This window comes from Dendrobates tinctorius, unplaced genomic scaffold (genome assembly GCF_039654945.1).
Source record: "Dendrobates tinctorius isolate UK_male_01 unplaced genomic scaffold, ASM3965494v1 ptg000126l, whole genome shotgun sequence".
NCBI classification, from domain to species: Eukaryota; Metazoa; Chordata; class Amphibia; order Anura; family Dendrobatidae; genus Dendrobates; species Dendrobates tinctorius.
In genome coordinates, this window is record NW_027361794.1 from 361,545 (window position 1) to 382,913 (window position 21,369).

Sequence of the window (21,369 nt, forward strand, 5' to 3'; positions counted from 1 at the left end):
GTACTCAGGAGACATTGCACAACAAATTTTGTGGTCCATTTTATCCTGATACCCTTGTGAAAATAAGAAAATTTGGTTCCAAAGTAAACTTTTTGTGGAAAAAAGTAAAATGTAAATTTTTTCCTTCCACATTGCTTTAGTTCTCGTGAAGAACCTGAAGGGTTAATAAACTTCTTGAATGTGGTTTTTCGCATCGTGAGGGGTGCAGTTTTTAGAATTGTGTCACCTTTGGGTATTTTCTGTTATATTGACAATCCAAACTCACTTCAAATGTGAGGTGGTCCCTAAAACAAAATATTTTTGTAAATGTTGTTGGAAAAATGAGAAATCACTGGTCAAATTTTAACCGGCATAATGTCCTAACAAAAAATAATGATGTTCCAAAATTGTGCTGATGTAAAGTAGACATGTGAAAAATGTTATTTATTAACTATTTTGTGTAACACCACTCTCTGATTCTAGGATACAAAAATTAAAAGTTTGAACATTGAACAAATTTCCATTTTTTTCATAAATAAATGCAAGTTATATTGAAGAAATTTTACCACTAACATGAAGTACAATATGTGATGAAGAAAGAAGCTCAGAATCAATGGTATACATTGAAGCATTCCAGAACTATAACCTCATAAAGTAACAGTGGTCAGTATTTTAAAAATTGACTTGGTCATTAAGTACCAAATTCGCTCTGTCACTAAGGGGTTAAGCCTTCCAATTGTTTTGAACATTTCAATAGCCTGCTTATGGGACAAGTTTTTCCCCATACAAACGAAAGTGTGAATTGACTGACTGTGTGGACAGGTGTCTTTTATACAGGTGACGCGTTCAAACAGGTGCAATTAATACAGGTAATGATTGCAAAGTAAGAGGGCTTAAAGAAAAACTAACAGGTCTGTGAGAGCCAAAATTCTTGATGGTTGGTAGGTGATCAAATACTTATTTCATGCAATAAAATGCAATTTAATTATTCAAAAATCATACAATGTGATTTTATGTTTATTTTTTAGATTCTGTCTCTCACAGTTGAAGTGTACCTAAGATAAAGATTACAGACCTCTACATTCTTTGTAGGCAGGAAAACTTGCAAAATTGGCAGTGTATCAAATACTTATTTTCCCCACTGTATATAGGTTATTCCCGTCTGAATTATTTTTGATGGTCAACAAAATACGATTTTCCAGTAATACAATTTTCTCACTCTTGGTATGATAATGGCTTCTCTCTGTGTGGTATTTTTGATGTTTAAAGGGGTTGTCCACTCCTTAGATAACCCCTTCTCATTCCTCACGTCTGGTCCTGTTTAAATAAAAATTATGCAAACCTCCTGTACCGGCGCTGTTCCAGCGGTGTCAGCAGTTGTGTGCTCGTTGTTCATGCCAGGTTGTTACATCATGTGAGCCTTGCGCCCAAACAGTGCTGATGACACTGTCCCCACCTTCACACAAATCTAACATCATGAAGAAGTCAGATGGCAGCTACAGCCCTGGGTTCCTGTTCATCTTCAATACGTCCAAAGGCGGGAAAAGTGAAGTCAGCACCGATTGGGCGCAAAGCTCGGTTGATGTATAAAACCTCATATGAACACGGGGATGCGAGTACAAACACCGCTGCAATGGCACCGGCACAGGTGCAAAGTATGAGTGTTTTTATTTAAGGCCAAACATGGGGAATAACCAGGAGGTTCTACTAACGGCGGACAACCCTTTCAAGAAACTACAATTTTCAGTTAAACATTTCCAACATTCTGAAAATGAAAAAGGCTTCTCCCCTGTGCGACTGCTCTGGTAACTAAGAGATGATTTCTTCATAAAACATTTTCAACATTCTGAACAGGAAAAAGGCTTCTCCCCTGCGTAAGTTCTCTGATGTGTAACAAGAGTCAATTTCTCTGTAAAACATTTCCCACATTCTGGACATGAAAATGGCTCATCTCCTGTGTGAGTTATTTGATTGCTGGCAAGATGATTTCTTTATAAAAAATGTTCCCATATTCTGAACATGAAAATGGCTTCTCCCCTGTGTGAGTTCTCTGATGTGTAATAAGAGTAGACTTGTGTGTAAAACATTTTTCACAGTCTGAACATGAAAATGGCTTCTCCCCTGTGTGAGTTCTTTGATGGCTGGTAAGACTTGATTTCTTTATAAAACATTTCCCACATTCTAAACATGAAAAGGGCTTCTCCCCAGTGTGAGTTCTCTGATGTGTAACAAGAGTTGATTTTTCTGTAAAACATTTCCCACACACTAAACATGAAAAGGGCTTCTTTCCTGTGTGGGTTCTCTGGTGGCTATCAAGATGCTGTTTACGGCTAAAACATTTCCCACATTCTGAACACGAAAATGGCTTCTTCTTTGTGTGGGTTCTCTGGTGTCTATCAAGATCCTGTTTCCAGTTAAAACATTTCCCACATTCTGAACATGAAAAAAGCTTCTTCCCTGTGTGGATTCTCTGGTGGCTATCAAGATGCTGTTTCCGGTTAAAACATTTCCCACATTCTGAACATGAAAAAGGCTTCTCCCCTGTGTGGGTTCTCTGGTGGTAATCAAGATGCTGTTTCCGGTTAAAACATTTCCCACATTCTGAACATGAAAAAGGCTTCTCCCTTGTGTGAGTTTTCTGGTGCTTAACAAAATATGATTTCTGGTTAAAACATTTTCCACACTTGGAACAAGAAAATCTATTCTCTAATATCTGAATTGTTTGATGTTCAAGAAAAGACTTTTCAAGGGGAAAACTATTTCCATATTCTGACTGTGAAATTGGTTTCTCTGCTTTAGGAGCAATTAGTTTTTTAATGCTTATTTTGTGCCTTTGATTTTCCTCAGTGGTTGGTAATGAATTTGAAGACAGGACATGTTTCAAGGAGTCAGATGATTGATCTTTGCTGTGAAGGGATGATGGTATATCTGGAATAATGGCATTCACTTCAATTGTATCTTGTGGGATCTCCAGGTCATCTGATTTAAAAATTGAAGAGGTCAGCTGTCCCTCTGATCTCCTTGTACAGTCATCTTGGAAGAGTAAAAATAATTATTTTTGAATAAAATATCCTCGAAATTTATATTTCTTAACACTTCTACTTAAACTGTCTGTAAAAATGACAATACCAAAAGCCTGACTGGCACATCCAAACAGAAAACAGGTGTGAACAGGTGCTTACTAAGAGTAGCCATTTCCATACATAACCAACAAATAAAGTAGCAATTTGTAACACTATAGCATGGAAATGTGAAATATATGAAATTTTAATTGCATTACTGCTCTAGAAAATTAGAAAAATTGAGAATACTGAGCGCATTAAATGTCCAGTTTATATGTACCCAGCATCCACGATAAGGCGATTCTCGTTGCTGGTAACCTGCCTGTTTGAATCCTCTCTTGGGCTAAAGCCTACATTTACTGTATATGGGAAGGATCCTGCTGTAAGTAAAAATGCCTGAGGCTGAGGGGTGGAGCGCTCAGTCAGAGAGCCTAAGTATACTAATATCAAAATAATGACAGGCACATCCAAACAGAATTCTGGCACAAATCATACAAAAAAAACCTTCCCCAACAAAAAACTTGTATGAGGGAACACTAAACTGAAGTTGCACTCGTTTATGGTGGATCATTGGAGCTACTATAAGTCCTGACCAGAAGAGTAGAGAAAGTATTAGTGCTCCCCATTTCAGAAGAGATTGTGCAGCAATCTTAATTCCTTAGGATTGAAAACATAATATAATTTATGATGTGGAGTGAATCCATGAAACCAGGGCTCGAGCCATGCCAGCACATCTCCTGAAGGCGTGAATAAATATATATTACAGCCATCAGCCAAGCACAGCTTGGAGATACACAGTAGTGTTCAAAATACTAGCAGTACAATATGACTAACCATATTAATCACTGTTTTTGGTATAAAGTATATTTACTATATATGTACATTTCAAACAATTTACCAGTTGGTGCAGTCGATTCTAAGAAAACCACCAGACTCCGCATTCTCGATCTGCATGTTTTTGAGTCTTTGTATTAGAATAATTAATTGATAGGGGAAGTGTTCAAAATAATAGCAGTGTGGCGTTCAATTAGTGAGGTCAATAATTCTGTGAAGAAACAGATGTGAATCCGGTGGCCCTTATTTAGGGTGAAGCCAGGACATGTTTAACAAGCATTTCTCCTTGAAAGCCTGATAATATGGGTCATTCGAGACATTGTTCAAAAGAACCTAGTACTTTGATTAAAAAGTTGATTGGAGAGGGTAAAAGTTATAAAGAAGTGCAGACAATGATTGTTAGCGTGGGTGGTCTGGAGAAGGAACCTCTGGGAGTGGACCCTCTGGACCGTGGCACCGAGGGGTCCCGAGCGAGCTGCCAGATGGAACCGACCCCTATACAGGGACCGTTAGGAGAAGGCCCAGGGGTTCGAGTACCACGGTAGCCGGTACCGAGAGGGGCTGCTCAGGATGGACCTGAGTAAGACTGAGACTAAAGAATAACAGAACAAGACTGGAGCCAGGAGGCTGGAATGAAGCGAGACAGAAGACTGGAACGAGGAGGGCAGGAAGACTGGAGACAGGAGTGGAGTAGGACGGCAGGAACACTGGAGACAGGACTGGAGTAGGACGGCAGGAACACTGGAGGCAGGACTGGAGTAGGATGGCAGGAACACTGGAGGCAGGACTGGAATAGGACGGCAGGAACACTGGAGGCAGGATGGCAGGACCACTGGAGACAGCAATGGAGTAGGACGGCAGGAACACTGGAGGCTGGACTGTGGACAAGAACAAGGAACACAGGTAGCAAAACAGAGGCTGCTGCGGGGAGCAGCCGAGAACGGAACTGCAAGAGCAGAGAGCACACGATGAAGCGAGGCCAGAGTGCTAGGAAACACAATGATCAGGCGCCTCCCTCAGGGGGAAGCGGCCTGATATGGCCCCGTCTGGTCAGCCATTGGTCCAAAGCTGCTTCCGGGTCAGGGGACAGCCGGAGCATAAGAAGCAGGAAGGAGGCGCGGCCGTGGCCTATGGCGCATGCGCATACCATGCAGGGAAGGCATCGGTCGCGAGCCCGTCTCAGGTGACCGCCGCGGCTGTCGGGTGGAGAGAGGCTGCGGCGTGGGAGTGGAGGCCGACTGCAGCGTGGGAGGGGAGGTTGGGTGAGTATGGCGGAGCGGTGTAACAGTACCCCCCCTAAGCCGCCCCCCCGGAGGTTAGCAAGAAACCTCTTGAGGATACGGGGAGCATTGATATTCTCCTGAGGCTCCTAGGATCTCTCCTCAGGACCAAAGCCCTTCCAATCAACAAGAAAGAAAGTCCTACCTCGAACCCTCTTCACAGCGAGAATGTCCTGCACTTCAAAAACATCATCGGCACCCACCGACTGAGGACCAGGATCAAGCGAGGAATGGAAGCGATTCAGCACCACAGGCTTCAGGAGACGGGAAAGGTGTTCGGGATCCGGAGTGAAGCAGGCAACCTTAATTTGTAGGCGACTTCGTTAATTTCAAACGGACCGATGTAGCGTGGACCCAATTTGTAGGAAGGCAGTTCTAATCGGACGAATTTGAAGGAGAGCCAGACCTTGTCCCCAACCCGATACGGAGGAGGATCCAACCTCTTTTTGTCCGCATAGTTCTTCATCTGATCCGCGGATCTCGAGTGATGTGTTGGTCTCAGCCCAAATCTTAGAAAATTCAGAGGATAAGGCGTTGGCCGCGGGCACCTCGGAGGCAGGAGTTATCGGAAGAGGAACACCAGGATGTCTGCCAAAAACAATGAAAAATGGAGACTTGGCCGAAGACTCACCAGCATGGTTGTTATAAGCAAACTCTGCCTAGGGGAGTAAGTTGACCCAATCGTTCTGGTGGGCGTTGGAGAAGTGACGTAAGTACCCCGTAAGCATCTGGTTGGTACACTCTACCTGTCCGTTGGACTGTGGATGGTAGGCCGAGGAGAAGTCGAGGGAAACGTTCATGAGCTTACAAAGCGAACGCCAGAACTTGGAGGTAAACTGAACCCCTCGGTCAGACACAATGCGTCGAGGTAGTCCGTGAAGTCTGAAGATTTGACGAATGAAGATTTTGGCCAGCTCCGGCGCTGAGGGAAGACCGGGCAGAGGGATGAAGTGAGCCATCTTGGAAAAACGATCCACCACCACTAGGATGACTGTGCAGCCCGCAGAGCAGGGTAGGTCGGTGATAAAATCCATGGCAATGTTCTCCCAAGGAACCGTAGGGACGGGCAACGGAAGCAACAAGCCGGACGGAGGTCTCCGTGGCACTTTGTTTTCTGCACAGGATGGACAAGAAGCCACAAAGTCGAGTACATCTTGGAGAAGCGTGGACCACCAGTAGTGATGCGTGATAAGGTCAAGGGTCTTCTTAGTTCCGGCATGACCGGCCAGTTTGGAGGTGCCCCCACCTTTCGCTTGAGATTCTCTGGCACAAGTGTCTTGCCAGGTGGGGGAGTAAGCCAGTTCACGGGAGCCACGGTGATGATCCTAGTGGGATCAATGATATGCGAAGGTTCCTCCGTGGATTCATGTGGCTGGAAGACACTGGACAGGGCGTCGGCTTTGGAATTCTTGTTGCCAGGACGGAATCAGAACTCGAAATCAAATCGGGCGAAAAATAAGGACCATCTGGCCTGGCGAGGGTTAAGTCTCTGGGCAGACTGGAGATAGGCCAGATTCTTGTGGTCCGAGAAGATGACAAAAGGATGGACAGCTCTTTCCAGGAGGTGGCGCCACTCTTCCAAGGCCAACTTGATGGCCAAAAGTTCCCAGTCGCCGATCGAGTAGTTACACTTGGATGGAGAAAAGGACTTCGAGAAGAAGCCACAAGGGTGCAGGCGACCGGAGGCGGTTCTCTGGGACAGTACCGCCCCGGCAGCCGTCGAGGAAGCGTCCACCTCAAGTACAAAAGGTTGATCGCTCTCAGGGCGATGCAGGACCGGAGCCGTGGAGAAAGCCTGTTTTAGGGTCAGAAAGGCCTCCTCTGCCTCAGGAGACCAATCCTTGGAAGTTGAACCTTTACGGGTGAGCGCAGAAATCGGTCTTGTGATCGCGGAGAAGTGGGAGACAAATTGCCGGTAATAGTTGGCGAACCCGAGGAATCGTTGTATCGCCTTTAATCTGATGGGGCGAGGCCATTTGAGGATGGCAGACAACTTCTCGGGATACATCCATAGACCAGCGTCGGAGATAATGTATCCCAGAAACGGCAGAGAGGTCTGTTCGAAGAGACATTTCTCGATCTTCGCATACAGGCGGTTCTCCCGAAGACGCTGAAGCACCAGGTGGACACGCTTTCTGTGGGACGAGAGGTCCGGCGAGAAGACGAGGATGTCGTCTAAGTACACGACCACACAGGAGTACAAGAGATCCCGGAAGATCTCATTGACGAACTCTTGAAAAACTGCAGGAGCATTGCAAAGACCGAAGGGCATGACCAGGTACTCGTAATGGCCATCTCGAGTGTTGAAAGCGGTCTTCCACTCGTCACCTGCCCGGATACGGACCAGATTGTAGGCTCCTCTGAGGTCCAGCTTGGAAAAGACCCGAGCCCCTCTGAGATGGTCAAACAGCTCCGGAATGCGTGGAACAGCGTACCTGTTCTTGGTAGTAATTTCATTCAAGCCCCTATAGTCAATGCATGGCCGTAGAGTTCCGTCCTTCTTTTTGACGAAGAAGAACCCGGCTCCAGCGGGCGAAGAGGATTTCCGTATAAAGCCTTTGGCGAGGTCCTCTCAGACGTACTGGGACATGGCGGTGGTCTCTGTGGGAGACAGAGGGTAGACTCTGCCCCTTGGAGCGGTTGAACCGGGAACAAGTTCAATTGGGCAGTCAAATGGCCGGTGTGGAGGGAGGACCTCCGCTTCCTTATCAAAAACATCAGCGTAGGAGCTGTAGGAAGACCCGGGAGGTCTGGAGATGACCGAGAAGCGGCCACCAGGCGGACAGGAGTCAGACAGCGAGCTTGGCACAGGTGCCCCCAGCAGAGTATCTCCCCAGAAGACCAGTCGAGAACAGGCTGTTGAGTCCTTAAGACCGAGTAGAATGGCGTGAGAGAGCTTAGGCAAAACATAAAAGGCTATCCTCTCTCGATGTAAGGCTCCGACTTGCAACTCCACCTCTTCAGTGGCCAAGGTGACTGTCACCTGTAGCGGTTTGCCATCCACGGTGGCAATCTGAATTGGGTTAGATAGAGTGACTACAGGAATTTGGTATTTGTCCACCTCTTGCGGCCGAATGAAGTTACCCGCTGAGCCCGAATCCACGTAGGCCACCTCAGAACCACACCTCCCTCCTGAAACCAAAAGCACAGAAATCGTAAGGGGTTGAGAGGGATCATCATCACCTAGGAAGGCCTCTCTTACCTGACCTAGGTGGAGTCGTTTCCCTGTCTCTTAGGACAGGTGCGAACATAGTGTGACGAATCACCGCAATAGAGGCACAGACCTTGTGCCCGTCTCTCTCTGACGCAACTCGGCCAACCTGAGACGGTCTATCTGCATGGGCTCACCCGAAGAGAGGGAAGAGGACCCGAACGGGAGCTGGCAGACCGGGTGAAAGGAGAAACTGACCTGGAGGACCGCCTGTCTCTCGCTGACTCCCGAGCGCGCTACAGGAAGCGCAGTTCAATGCGGGTAGCCAGCGAGATAAGGTCCTCTAAGGTGGACGGGATATCTCGACCTGCGAGTTCATCCTTTATTCTACTAGAAAGAAGGCACCAGAATGCCCCCACCAAAGCCACGTTATTCCAGCCGAGCTCGGAGGAGATAGTGCGAAAGCGAATAGCGTACTGTCCGACCGTGAGAGAGCCCTGGTGTAAGTTAAAGAGTGACTCCGTTAGAGAGGCTAACCGACCAGGCTCATCGAAAACCTTACGAAATGTATCCAGGAAAACCGGGAGACTCGAGACGACCGGGTCGTCACGTTCCCAGAGCGGGTTTACCCAAGACATGGCCTCTCCCTCTAGATGGCACATGATGAATGCCACTTTGGCCCGATCCGAGGGATATTGCTGTGGCAGCCATTCAAAGTGGAGGCTACACTGATTTAAGAACCCCATACAGAGCTTGGGATACCCGGTGAAACAAGGCGGCTTGGCGAGGCGTCGGGAGAGCAGTAGACGCAAGAGGAGGAGTCGGCACAGCAGTGGCAGCCTGGAGGGCCGACAAGCGACTATCAAAGGAGGCCATGTAGGACAAAATGTGGGCTTGAGTATCTTGCTGCTGACCCAGCTCCTGTTGGAGGCTGCCCAGCTGAGTGGCATTTCCAGGATCGGCCACCTGCAAGGCCGACAAATGGGTGTCCATCGATTTCATGACTGACATAATGTGACCCTGATTATCCCGTAGGAATAGCAACTCTTTCTGGGTAGCAGCCGTAGTACCGGCGGAGTCCATGGCCTGATTGTACTGTTAGCGTGGGTGGTCTAGAGAAGGAACCTCCGGGAGTGGACCCTCTGGACCGTGGCACCGAAGGGCCCCGGGCGAGCTGCCAGATGGAACCGACCCCTATACAGGGACCTTTAGGAGCAGGCCCAGGGGTTTGAGTATCACGGTAGCCGGTACCGAATGGGGCGGCTCAGGATGGACCGGAGTAAGACTGAGACTGGAGTAAAGAATAACAGAACAAGACTGGAACCAGGAGGCTGGAATGAAGAGAGACAGAAGACTGGAACGAGGGCAGGAACACTGGAGACGGGACTGGATTAGGACGGCAGGAACACTGGAGACAGGACTGGAGTAGGACGGCAGGAACACTGGAGGCAGGACTGGAGTAGGACGGCAAGAACACTGGAGGCAGGACTGGAGTAGGACGACAGGAACACTGGAGACAGGACTGGAGTAGGACGGCAGGAACACTGGAGACAGGACTGGAGTAGGACGGCAGGAACACTGGAGACAGGACTGGAGTAGGACGGCAGGAACACTGGAGACAGGACTGGAGTAGGACGGCAGGAACACTGGAGGCTGGACTGCGGACGAGAACAAGGAACACAGGTAGCAGAACTGATAGGCTGCTGCGGGGAGCAGCCGAGAACGGAACTGCAGGAGCAGAGAGCACACGATGAAGCGAGGCCAGAGTGTTAGGAAACACAATGATCAGGTGCCTCCCTCAGGGGGAAGCGGCCTGATATGGCCCCGTCTGGTCAGCCATTGGTCCAAAGGTGCTTCCGGGTCAGGGCACAGCCGGAGCATAAGAAGCAGGAAGGAGGCGTCGGGTGGAGAGGCCGACTGCGGCGTGGGAGCGGAGGTCGGGTGAATATGGCGGAGCGGTGTAACAATGATAGGTTGTTCAGCTAAAATGCTTTAAAATGGAAAGCCAAACCAGAAAGATGTATGTTACTGTTCCAACCCTCAGTGTGCCTGGGATGCAGTTCCTGACAGCTCGGCAGTCCAATCCGGTACAGGGGCATGCTGAACCTGTCAGTACTTTGACAGCATGTCCATCCAGTCTGTTCAGGGGCGTGCTGAGCTGTCAGTGTGTTTATACACAGCTCAACTAGTCAATCTGTGACTGGGAGGCGTTGACTGTCTCCAAGTGTTCACTATCCTGGGTAATTGCCATGCCTACTTAACTGAGCAGCTTCTCCCAGACCACTGCCAGATGTACATTCATCTTGAAAGGATTTGTGCTTTCCTGTGCCTTGAGTTCTGTATGCTTGATCTGTTGCCTGACCTTGGACTTCGTTCTGAACATCCGCCTGTTTAACCCCTTCAGCTCTGATCTGTTATCATCCCGGTACTCTGACCTCGGAACGTTACCTGACTACACTTTTATCTCTTCCTTCTGCTTATGACGTACCCTCTTGGGTTCTGACTTTGGACTACTTGACCACTCTGACTCACGGCTTGGCCATGAGAAGAGACTAGAGTCACAATGTGGAAGCAAATGGAAGACTACCATTCAAATGGAAGGAAGAATAGCCAGAATGGAAAAGGCTTAGCCAATGATCAGACAGTCTCAAGTTACCTATGAGTACTATGACAGTTAGAAGACACCTATGTGACGCTAATCTCTAAGGCCTGTTTCACACTTCCGTTTTTGTGTCCGCCAAACGGATCCGTTTCCGTTTTTTTGACGGAAACTGATGCAAACGGATCCGGTTTTTTAAAAACGGATCCGTTTTTTTGACGGATCCGCGGTAACCGTAATGGAAGTCTATGGGACAAAAAAACGGATCCTGCAAAAAATGGCGGATCCGTTTTTTTACGGAAAACAACGGATTTTGACGGATTTGAAAAAACGGAAGTGTGAAACAGGCCTTAGCAATAAGTCCCCGCCATGACACGTGATAAAGCGGATGAAATTTGCCAAAGAACACATCAACTGACCTAAAGAGAAATAGAGAAACATTTTGTGAACTGATGAAAGTAAAATTGTTCTTTTTGGGTCCAAGGGGTGCAGACAGTTCGTCAGACGACCTCCAAACTCTGCATTCAGGATATAGTACAGTCTGAAGACATTGAAGCATGGTGATGCAAGCCTCATGATATGGGCATGTTTCTCTTACTATGGTACCTAACCTATTTACCACATACTAGGGATCATGGACCAGTTTGAATATATTAAAATACTTGAAGAGGTCATGTTGCCTTATGCTGAAGAGGATATGCCCTTAAAATGGGTGTTTCAACAAGAAAACGACCCTAAACACACCAGTAAACGAGTGGGAAGCAGTTCTAAACAAAACTGTGGGTATACAACTAAATATTACGTTAGGGATTCACAGGAATACTAAATCCACAAAAAATACATAGTGTGAGTTTGTAAAGACAAATGCAGACACTGCTGTTTATTAGAACAGCTCAATGTTCATTATTTGTTATTTTCTGTAAAGTAGTTAAAGATTATATACATCTCTCTTCATGTTATGAATTAGAGAACAGTGTGCAATGTTCCCAATGCCGGAAATAAAAACTAGGATAATGATTTTGTGAACAAACTGCTATTATTTTGAACGCTACTTTATCATGACACAGGTGTAATGTTTTTTATGTAGTTTATCACAATCCTGTTAGAAGTTAGTTGGTTTCAAAAGAAATTGAGAAGTCGGGATAACGGGAAACTCTGTTGTTATTGTCCAGAAATTCACACTTGGTCTCACTGCACATTTAATGTTAGTGATCATAAAAGTGAAGTTTGGCCAGAAAGACTGGACCTGGTCTTGTAGGGACCATATGAGCACATTCAGCAGCACAGAAGGGAGAGAAGGGAGAATCATCCAATAAGATATCAGGGATCTAGGAAGCCAACAGCATCATTACCCTCCGCTTTCTCCTACAGGACCATCATAATATTTTTCTTCAAGTGATTTTCTAACTTGTCTGCACATTCTACGTTTGCTTTAACTCGGCTTTGTAGTTTACAGATCTGGGCAGGCAAGGGTCAGCATCTCCTAAGTTAGCTAGGTGAATCTTCCAGGTTATAAGCTGTATAGAAAAGGGTTTTCAGTACGCAAAGTAATTTGAACAGTTTTCGGTGGAGGATAATGTTGTGATCTAGCGGCAAAGTGGTGATCACACAATTGTGATATGGCTGGACTACACCACCGATAAAGCAGCCACAGTCAGTGACTGAGAAGAATCTGTGACTTCTCTACATTTAGTGGTTATTACTCACCTGGGTAGTCATATGTAGGAATCTCCTCTTTACACCGCTCATCACCCCTCACATATGTCTCTGTATTATTAATATGGGTCAGATCTTCACCCTGAAACAAATATTGTAAAAGTCGCAGACAGATGGAGAAGTCACATCTATGATCAGCTCTAATCCTGCCATCTCCACCGTTCTCATTACACAAGTATAAAACATATAATACTGGTGGATAAAACAAGACTGAGCACAAGACCTTCACAGCCGTCTACACATCATAGGGGAGATCTCCTGACACCTTCTCTCCATCTACCTGATGATCCTGAGGAACACTGGGATCTTCTTGTTTACAGTACTGTGGAAGAAGAGGACGGGGACATCTCTCTGGTTTTGTCCTCTTACTGGATAGATCTGGAGGAAACACATACAGGGACTGAATTCATTCTTTACATACAGATAATTATAGGCCGTGTGTATTTAGTCCTGTCTCTTACCTGGTGATGTGAGGGGCTGGGGAACCTCCATCATGATGTCCTTGTACAGATCTTTCTGTCCTTCTAAATACTCCCACTCCTCCATGGAGAAATAAACGGCGACATCCTGACACCTTATAGGAACCTGACACATACAATGATACTATCATCCCCCCGATCTCTTCATAGCATTACTGTATAATGTCCCAGCATTCCCAGCAGTGTCACCTCTCCAGTCAGCAGTTCAATCATCTTGTAGGTGAGTTCTAGGATCTTCTGGTCATTGATGTCCTCATGTATCAGGGGGTGAGGTGGAGGCTCCGTGATTGGGCTCAGGGGTCTTCCCCATCCCTCAGACACAGGGTCCTGACAGCGCTCACTAGAGGTCTTCTTCACTACTGTGTAATCCTGGTAATGGAGAGACACATTAATAAATCTCACTACAGACATTTCCAGAGTCCTCACCTCTCCAGTTCTGTCCATCTGTTATTCCCATAGATAAGAATGATGTAATGTGACGTCATCGGAATCTCTCACCTCTCCAGTAAGCCGGAAGAGGATCTCTAGGGTGAGGTGTAATATCCTCTCCGCCATCTTGTCTCTGTCCATATCCATCCTTGATGGGTAAATCAGGAAAATTCTCTTATACAGAAGATCTTCACTGAGAGGATCCGATATTGTAGAGACCTGAATGAGAAGATGAGCCGATGTAACATCATAAAACTCCTGTGTAATAATACAATTACTGGAGATAATAAGGGAAACATATGAGGAGATAGAACCTGTAGATGTTGTATTCTGTAGTCTTGTATGGACTGGAACATAAATTGAATTTCTGACTAACACATCTCCTCCATGCTCCCAGTCACTGGCTGTTACTCACTGCTTCGGTGACTGATTGGCTGCAGGAATCACAAGTTCATTAGAATTGACCAGGAAATACAGAGACTGGCGGGGACCCAAGCACCAATGGTATTTTTAATATTTTACAACATTCTGTTTTCTTCTTTACATCTACAAATAAAACCTATATATTTAGGCCACAGACAACAAGCAGTTTCTCCCTCGGAGTCGGCAGCTGAATACGTTTCTCATAGACTCATCTTCTGTCTATATGAATGTTTCCTGAAATTACTGAGGGAACATTATACTGTGTGGAGGCCCCATACTAGGAGAGTAATACAGGTCTCCTTGGTTCCCGTCTTTCATAGTTGGGTCGTTTGTTTCTATCAGCAGAAAAGGAACAAAACCATTGTGATTCTTATAAGGAGACAACACAAAACCCCCTAAATATAACATTATATACCAACCCCACAATCTGTGACTCTTCGGGGTAAATCGCTCTCTCACCATTGGATTAGAGCTGATACTATGGAGCTAAAGAGACTAAACAGACTTTCTGTCCCCTCCATAAAGGGGCACTTTCCCGTGTTTGTCAGAACTGTCCGAGGATTATTAGAGGGGATAGTTTCCCCCCAATTAGAAGGGACACCTGTGGATATTGGGGTCTTTACCTGCTACAGTCCTGGTGTGGAGCCTCCACCCGCAGAGCCGCACTCCACATATATGGCCGCTCTGTGCGCACAGGACCTGTGATGAGGTCACAGGAGGGGAGGAGTCAGGGGTCACATGATCAGGGGCCTCAGTGTATGCAGGACTCTGCTGTGCTGGTTGTCATGGTGCTGGATGAGGGGAAGTTTATGTGTGGGGTCAGGAGGGGTTTACAGGGTGGATGTAGCAGAGCCGTGTGTGTACGAGGTGTACGGAGCGGAGCCGTGTGTGTACGAGGTGTACGGAGCGGAGCCGTGTGTGTACGAGGTGTACGGAGCGGAGCCGTGCGTGTACGAGGTGTACGGAGCGGAGCCGTGCGTGTACGAGGTGTACGGAGCGGAGCCGTGTGTGTACGAGGTGTACGGAGCGGAGCCGCGTGTGTACGAGGTGTACGGAGCAGAGCCGTGTGTGTGTACGAGGTGTACGGAGCAGAGCCGTGTGTGTGTACGAGGTGTACGGAGCGGAGCCGTGTGTGTACGAGGTGTAGGGAGCAGAGCCGCTTGTGTACGAGGTGTATGGAGCAGAGCCGTGTGTGTACGAGGTGTACGGAGCAGAGCCGTGTGTGTACAAGGTGTACGGAGCGGAGCCGTGTGTGTACGAGGTGTACGGAGCGGAGCCGTATGTGTACGAGGTGTACGGAGCGGAGCCGTGTGTGTACGAGGTGTACGGAGCGGAGCCGTATGTGTACGAGGTGTACGGAGCGGAGCCGTGTGTGTACGAGGTGTATGGAGCAGAGCCGCTTGTGTACGAGGTGTACGGAGCAGAGCCGTGTGTGTGTACGAGGTGTACGGAGCGGAGCCGTGTGTGTACGAGGTGTAGGGAGCAGAGCCGCTTGTGTACGAGGTGTACGGAGCAGAGCCGTGTGTGTACGAGGTGTACGGAGCAGAGCCGTGTGTGTACGAGGTGTACGGAGCGGAGCCGTGTGTGTACGAGGTGTACGGAGCGGAGCCGTATGTGTACGAGGTGTACGGAGCGGAGCCGTGTGTGTACGAGGTGTACAGAGCGGAGCCGTATGTGTACGAGGTGTACGGAGCGGAGCCGTGTGTGTACGAGGTGTACGGAGCGGAGCCGTATGTGTACGAGGTGTACGGAGCGGAGCCGTGTGTGTGCGAGGTGTACGGAGCGGAACCGTATGTGTACGAGGTGTACAGAGCGGAGCCGCGTGTGTACGAGGTGTACGGAGCGGAGCCGTATATGTACGAGGTGTACAGAGCGGAGCCGTATGTGTACGAGGTGTACGGAGCGGAGCCGTGTGTGTACGAGGTGTAGGGAGCAGAGCCGCTTGTGTAAGAGGTGTAGGGAGCAGAGCCATGTGTGTACGAGGTGTACAGAGCGGAGCCGCGTGTGTACGAGGTGTACAGAGCGGAGCCGCGTGTGTACGAGGTGTACGGAGCGGAGCCGTGTGTGTACGAGGTGTACGGAGCAGAGCCGCGTGTGTACGAGGTGTACGGAGCAGAGCCGAGTGTGTACGAGGTGTACGGAGCAGAGCCGAGTGTGTACGAGGTGTACGGAGCAGAGCCGTGTGTGTACGAGGTGTACAGAGCGGGGCCGAGTGTGTACAAGGTGTACGGAGCGGAGCCATGTGTACGAGGTGTGCGGAGCCACATGTGTACGAGGTGTTTGGATCGGAGCCGCTTGTGCACGAAGTGTACGGAGCGGAACCGCATGTGTACGAGTTGTACTGGGCAGAGCCACATGTGTACGAGTTGTACGGAGCAGAGCCGTGTGTACGAGGTGTACTAAGCAGAGCCGTGTGTGTACAAGGTGTACGGAGGGGAGAAATGTGTGTACGAGGTGTGCAGAGCAGAACTGCATGTGTACAAGTTGTATGGAGCGGAGCCGTGAGTGTACGAGGTGTACGGAGCGGAGCCATGTGTGTACAAGATGTATGGAGCGGAGCCGTGTGTGCACGAGGTGTACATAGCGGAGCCGCGTGTGTACGAGGTGTACACAGCAGAGCTGCATGTGTACAAGTTGTATGGAGCGGAGCCGTGTGTGTGCGAGGTGTACGGAGCCGAGCCGTGTGTGTACAACGTGTACAGAGCGAAGCCGTGTGTGTGCTAGCTGTACGGAGCGGAGTGGTGCGTGTGTGAGGTGTACATAGCGGAGCCATGTGTGTACAGGGTGTATGGACCAGAGCCGCATGTGTATGTTGTGGAGCAGTGTGTGTATAAAGTGTACAGAGAGGAGCGCGCATGTGCAAGGTGAGCTGATCTGTGCGTGTACGAGGTGAACGGTGCAGTGCCGTGTGTGTACGAAGCTGTGAGCAACTGGCCACTTACTAAAGACTATAGGATGAATGAACGTAGAGCGGAGTCCATGCTTGTACAGGATACAGACTTTTTCCAGCGGAGCACCAGTTATGTAGGTATTATTGTTGTATTTTATTATTGTTCATTATTATCGTTCATCCACTAGCCCAGATGACACCAGGGCTTCTTAACCCTTTAACGACCGCCGATACGCCTTTTAACGGCGGTAATTAAGGGTACTTAAACCACAGCGCCGTTAATTCACGGCGCTGTGGACTAAGTAAATAGCGCCCCCCAGTGTCGGATTTTTTCCAGAGTCTTGGCTGCCGGGGGTAGCCGAGACACCAGAGAACATGAATCAGGTCGGTTTTTACCGACCCCGCTTTTGCGATCGCCGTTATTAACCCTATAACGGCGATCGCAAAAAAGCCGCGATTTTGCATTTAATTTCTCTTTCCTCTGATGTGATCGCACATCAGAGGAGAAATAGGGTCCCCGATCCCCACCCTGTACCTCCCGGTAGTCCTGGATTCCCTCCCGGTGGTCCTCTGTCCCGCCAGCATCCTCCGGTGGGCGCCGCCATCTTGGATCTGGAAGAAAATGGCGGGCGCATGCGCAGTTCGCCCACTGCGAATCTGTTGGCTGGCAGATGCATTTTGATCACTATGATAAGCTATCTTAGTGATCAAAATAAAAAAAATAGTAAATAACCCCCCCGTTTATCACCCCCTTAGTTAGGCAAACATAATGAAATAAAGAAAATATTTTATTTTTCATTTTTCCATTAGGGTTAGGGCTAGGGTTAGGGTTGGAATTAGGGCTAGGGTTAGGGTTGGAATAAGGGTTAGGGTTGGAATTAGGGTTAGGGTTAGAATTAGGGTTAGGGCTGGAATTAGGGTTAGGGGTGTGTTGGGATTAGGGTTGGAGCAAGAATTAAGGGGTATCCACTATTTACCAACTTTGAGGGTCTAATTTCTCCTGTTACCCTTGGGAAAATAAAAAAATTGGGAGCTAAAAAAATCACTTTTGTGGAAAACAAAAAGACTTTTATTTTCACGGCTCTGCGTTATAAACTTCTGTGAAGCACTTGGGGGTTCAAAGTGCTCACCACACATCTAGATAAGTTCCGTGGGGGGTCTAGTTTCCAAAATGGGGTCACTTGTGGGGGGTTTATACTGTTTAGGCACATCAGGGGTTCTGCAAACGCAACATGACGCCCGCATACCATTCCATCAATGTCTTCATTCCAAAATGGCGCTCCTTCTCTTCCGAGCTCTCCCATGCGCCCAAACAGTGGTTCCCCCCACAAATGGGGTATCAACTTATGCAGGACAAATTGCACAACAACTTTTGTGGTCCAATTTCTCCTGTTACCCTTTGGAAAATAAAAAAGAGCGGGCTAAAAAATCATTTTTGAGGAAAAAAAATTTTTTTATTTTCATGGCTCTGCGTTTATAAACTTCTGTGAAGCACTTGGGGGTTCAATGTGCTCACCACATATCTAGATAAGCTCCTTCGGGGTCTAGTTTCCAAGATGGGGTCACTTGTGGGGGTTTATACTGTTTAGGCACATCAAGGGCTCTGCAAACGCAACATGACGCCCGCAGACCATTCCATCAAAGTCTGAATTCCAAAATGGCACTCCTTCCCTTCCAAGCTCTCCCATGCGCCCAAACAGTGGTTCCCCCCCACATATGGGGTATCAGCGTACTCAGGACAAATTGCACAACAACTGTGGGGGTATGATTTCTCCTGTTACCCTTGTAAAAATAAAAATTTGGGGGCGAAAAGATCATTTTTGTGGAAAAAAATGATTTTTTATTTTCACGGCTCTACGTTATAAACTTCTGTGAAGCGCTTGAAGATTCAAAGTGCTCACCACACATCTAGAAAAGTTCCTTAATGGGTCTAGTTTCCAAAATGGGGTCACTTGTTGGGGGTTTCCACTGTTTAGGAACATCAGGGGCTCTCCGAACGCAATATGGCATCCGATCTCAATTCCAGCCAATTCTGCGTTGAAAAAGTCAAACGGCGCTCCCTCCCTTGCGAGCTCTGCCGTGCGCTGAAAAAGTGGTTTACCCCCGAATTTTGGGTATCAGTGTATTGAGGAGAAATTGCACAACAAATTTTGTTGTTCATTTCTCTTTTAACACTTGTGAAAATAAAAAAAATGGTTCTGAAGTTAATTTTTTGCAAAAAAAAGTTGAATGTTAATTTTTTCCTTCCACATTGCTTTAGTTCCTGTGAAGCACGTAAAGGGTTAATAAACTTCTTTTTTTTCTCAATTATTTTTATTGAGGTTGAACAAGAAAACAAGTCAAAACAATGACAACCATAGTTACAACCACCATATATATGAAACTAGGGGAACGAGAGGAGAAAATAAGGAGCAGAAAGTGGGGACCGACAAATGAAAAAGGAAAGGAAGGGGGGGGAGGGGAAGGGGTGAGGGGAGGAACAGGCATTAGTGGCATCGATAGAACTATGTGTAACAGCAAGTACACTTAATAAGTCTCAGTGTTCTGCAGTACAGTAATATATTCCAAAAAGGAAAGAAAACAAACAACATCCAATATCTAATATCCGGCATCTTAATTATATATGGCTAAGCAGGCTGGAGCGGGGCAACCGTGGAGTGTCTACTATGTATCCAGGGGTGCCAAATGTTATGTCTTTTTATTATGGCGGTCATCGAGTGAGCTAGTGCTAGTTCAAGCTGGCAGTGAGTGTTAATTCTATCAATTAGTCCTGCAACCTCTGGGGGGGTGGGATCTTTCCATCTAGCCGCTGTCAACACTCTAGCAGCTATCAAAATATGTGACAGCGTACCTCTAAGAATATGAGGAATTTCGTTCAGGCCAATGTGTAAAATGGCCTGGCTTGGGGTCAGAGTCATCTGGATACCCAAGACTTGTGAGATCAATAAATCAACACCCCTCCACCAAGGCTGGAGCACCGGACAGGACCACCAAGTATGCTCAAGAGTACCCCTCATCCCACACCCTCTCCAGCATTCACCAGACCCACCAGCTCCAAAATGTGCCGTTCGGACCGGGAACTGGTACCATCTCAGGTGCGTCTTTTTCAACTGCTCCAGATGGTTCACGCATGAAGAGACCCGTACAACTTCACACAATCCTTCCTCCCAGTCAACAGGTTCGGAGAGAAAACCCAGATCCCGCTCCCACCTGATCATATAGGGCAGTTTTGTATTATCCGGCGGGTCATTCAGGGCTCTATATAATAATGAGTATAATATCAAAAAACCTCGGCACTCACACTTCAAGAAACTCAAATAAGTATGAATAAAGAGTTTATTATTATTGTTTCCAAAGTATCATCAATATCAATATTCCACAGAAAAAAATTCGACGTTTCGGCTAAAGTGCCTTTTTCAAGAATTTATCTGCAGAGTAAACAATATATGCACTCATTATACATGAAAAATTCACATAAAAATAAAAATAAAAAACCAATACGTAGAGCATCATATTCATTTAAATGATCGACATAGACCCAGAGTAATACCTGTGGAAATAATAATCATCCATGGACATCAGAGTCAAATTCATCATACATGTCACATAGGTGTAGAATGCCTTATGAAGAGAAAGACAAAAAATTCTTTAGTACAAAAAAGAATAATGCGTCACCAAAAGAAATTGCCCAGATATACAACATATGAACATAATATGCTCCACCTAAATAATTACAGAGGATTACAATAGAGCCAAGAGCATCCTAATGAAAATGCATAGTGCGTTCTATGAATATATGATATATAGAAATTCATAGTGCGTTCTATGAATATATGATATATAGAAAAATGCTTGGCTCCATAAGAATAATAACAAATGAAGAAAAAGTGGAAAAACAAGATCCAGGTACATGGTGCGCTCACTACCCATATCCAGACATAACTCGGTCTAGAAATACCTAATAAAGTCCGTGGATTGCATACATGTGCTCCCGGGTGACCTGTGCGAATCTGTGCAGTGTGGCCCATCTCTGCCATGAGAGAACGCGGCTCTCATATACCGGAAAAGCTGAAAACTTCCGGGGTAAGAGTCAGCGTCCCACAGGGTGGACTGCGCATGCGTCATCCGCATATGCCGGAAAAAGCCGAAGTGAAAGGCCAAATGGCTGTGAAAATCCGAATGCCTGTGAGATGACGTAAGCAGGCTTACAGGAAAATGCCGAACTAGAACCGGAGACCAATACTGAAGAGAGGGAGAGTTTAAAGCCACCACCACCATCCGACATATCAGGATAAGGGATCATTTCCCACGTGTACTATCAAACTAAGAAAAAGAAAAAAAAGAGAAATAAGAAAAAACAAGAAAAATTAGAATAAATCAGGTCATATGAAAATGTACAAATATATAATAATTATTTCCACCAATGTTTAATTACAAGAAAAATAAGCAAAAAAGCATGCTATACATGGCAAACACTGGAGAAGAACCACAGGTTACAAAAACCTCCATATAATGTGATATAAAACA

The 21,369-nt window shown here is 46.9% G+C and overlaps 1 protein-coding gene across 1 annotated transcript; it reads right to left on the minus strand.

Annotated features, from left to right (window-relative positions):
* Window positions 1-397: 397 nt before the first annotated feature.
* Window positions 398-14,616, minus strand: LOC141047033 (uncharacterized). Its single transcript, XM_073541956.1, has 8 exons — window positions 14,576-14,616; window positions 13,844-13,963; window positions 13,599-13,748; window positions 13,290-13,469; window positions 13,083-13,206; window positions 12,902-12,999; window positions 12,613-12,703; window positions 398-3,012 (listed from the first exon to the last, which is right to left on the minus strand). Exons 2-8 carry the CDS (start codon window positions 13,883-13,885, stop codon window positions 1,943-1,945), a joined length of 1,755 nt encoding a protein of 584 aa, XP_073398057.1. The 5' UTR covers window positions 13,886-13,963; window positions 14,576-14,616; the 3' UTR covers window positions 398-1,942.
* Window positions 14,617-21,369: the final 6,753 nt, after the last annotated feature.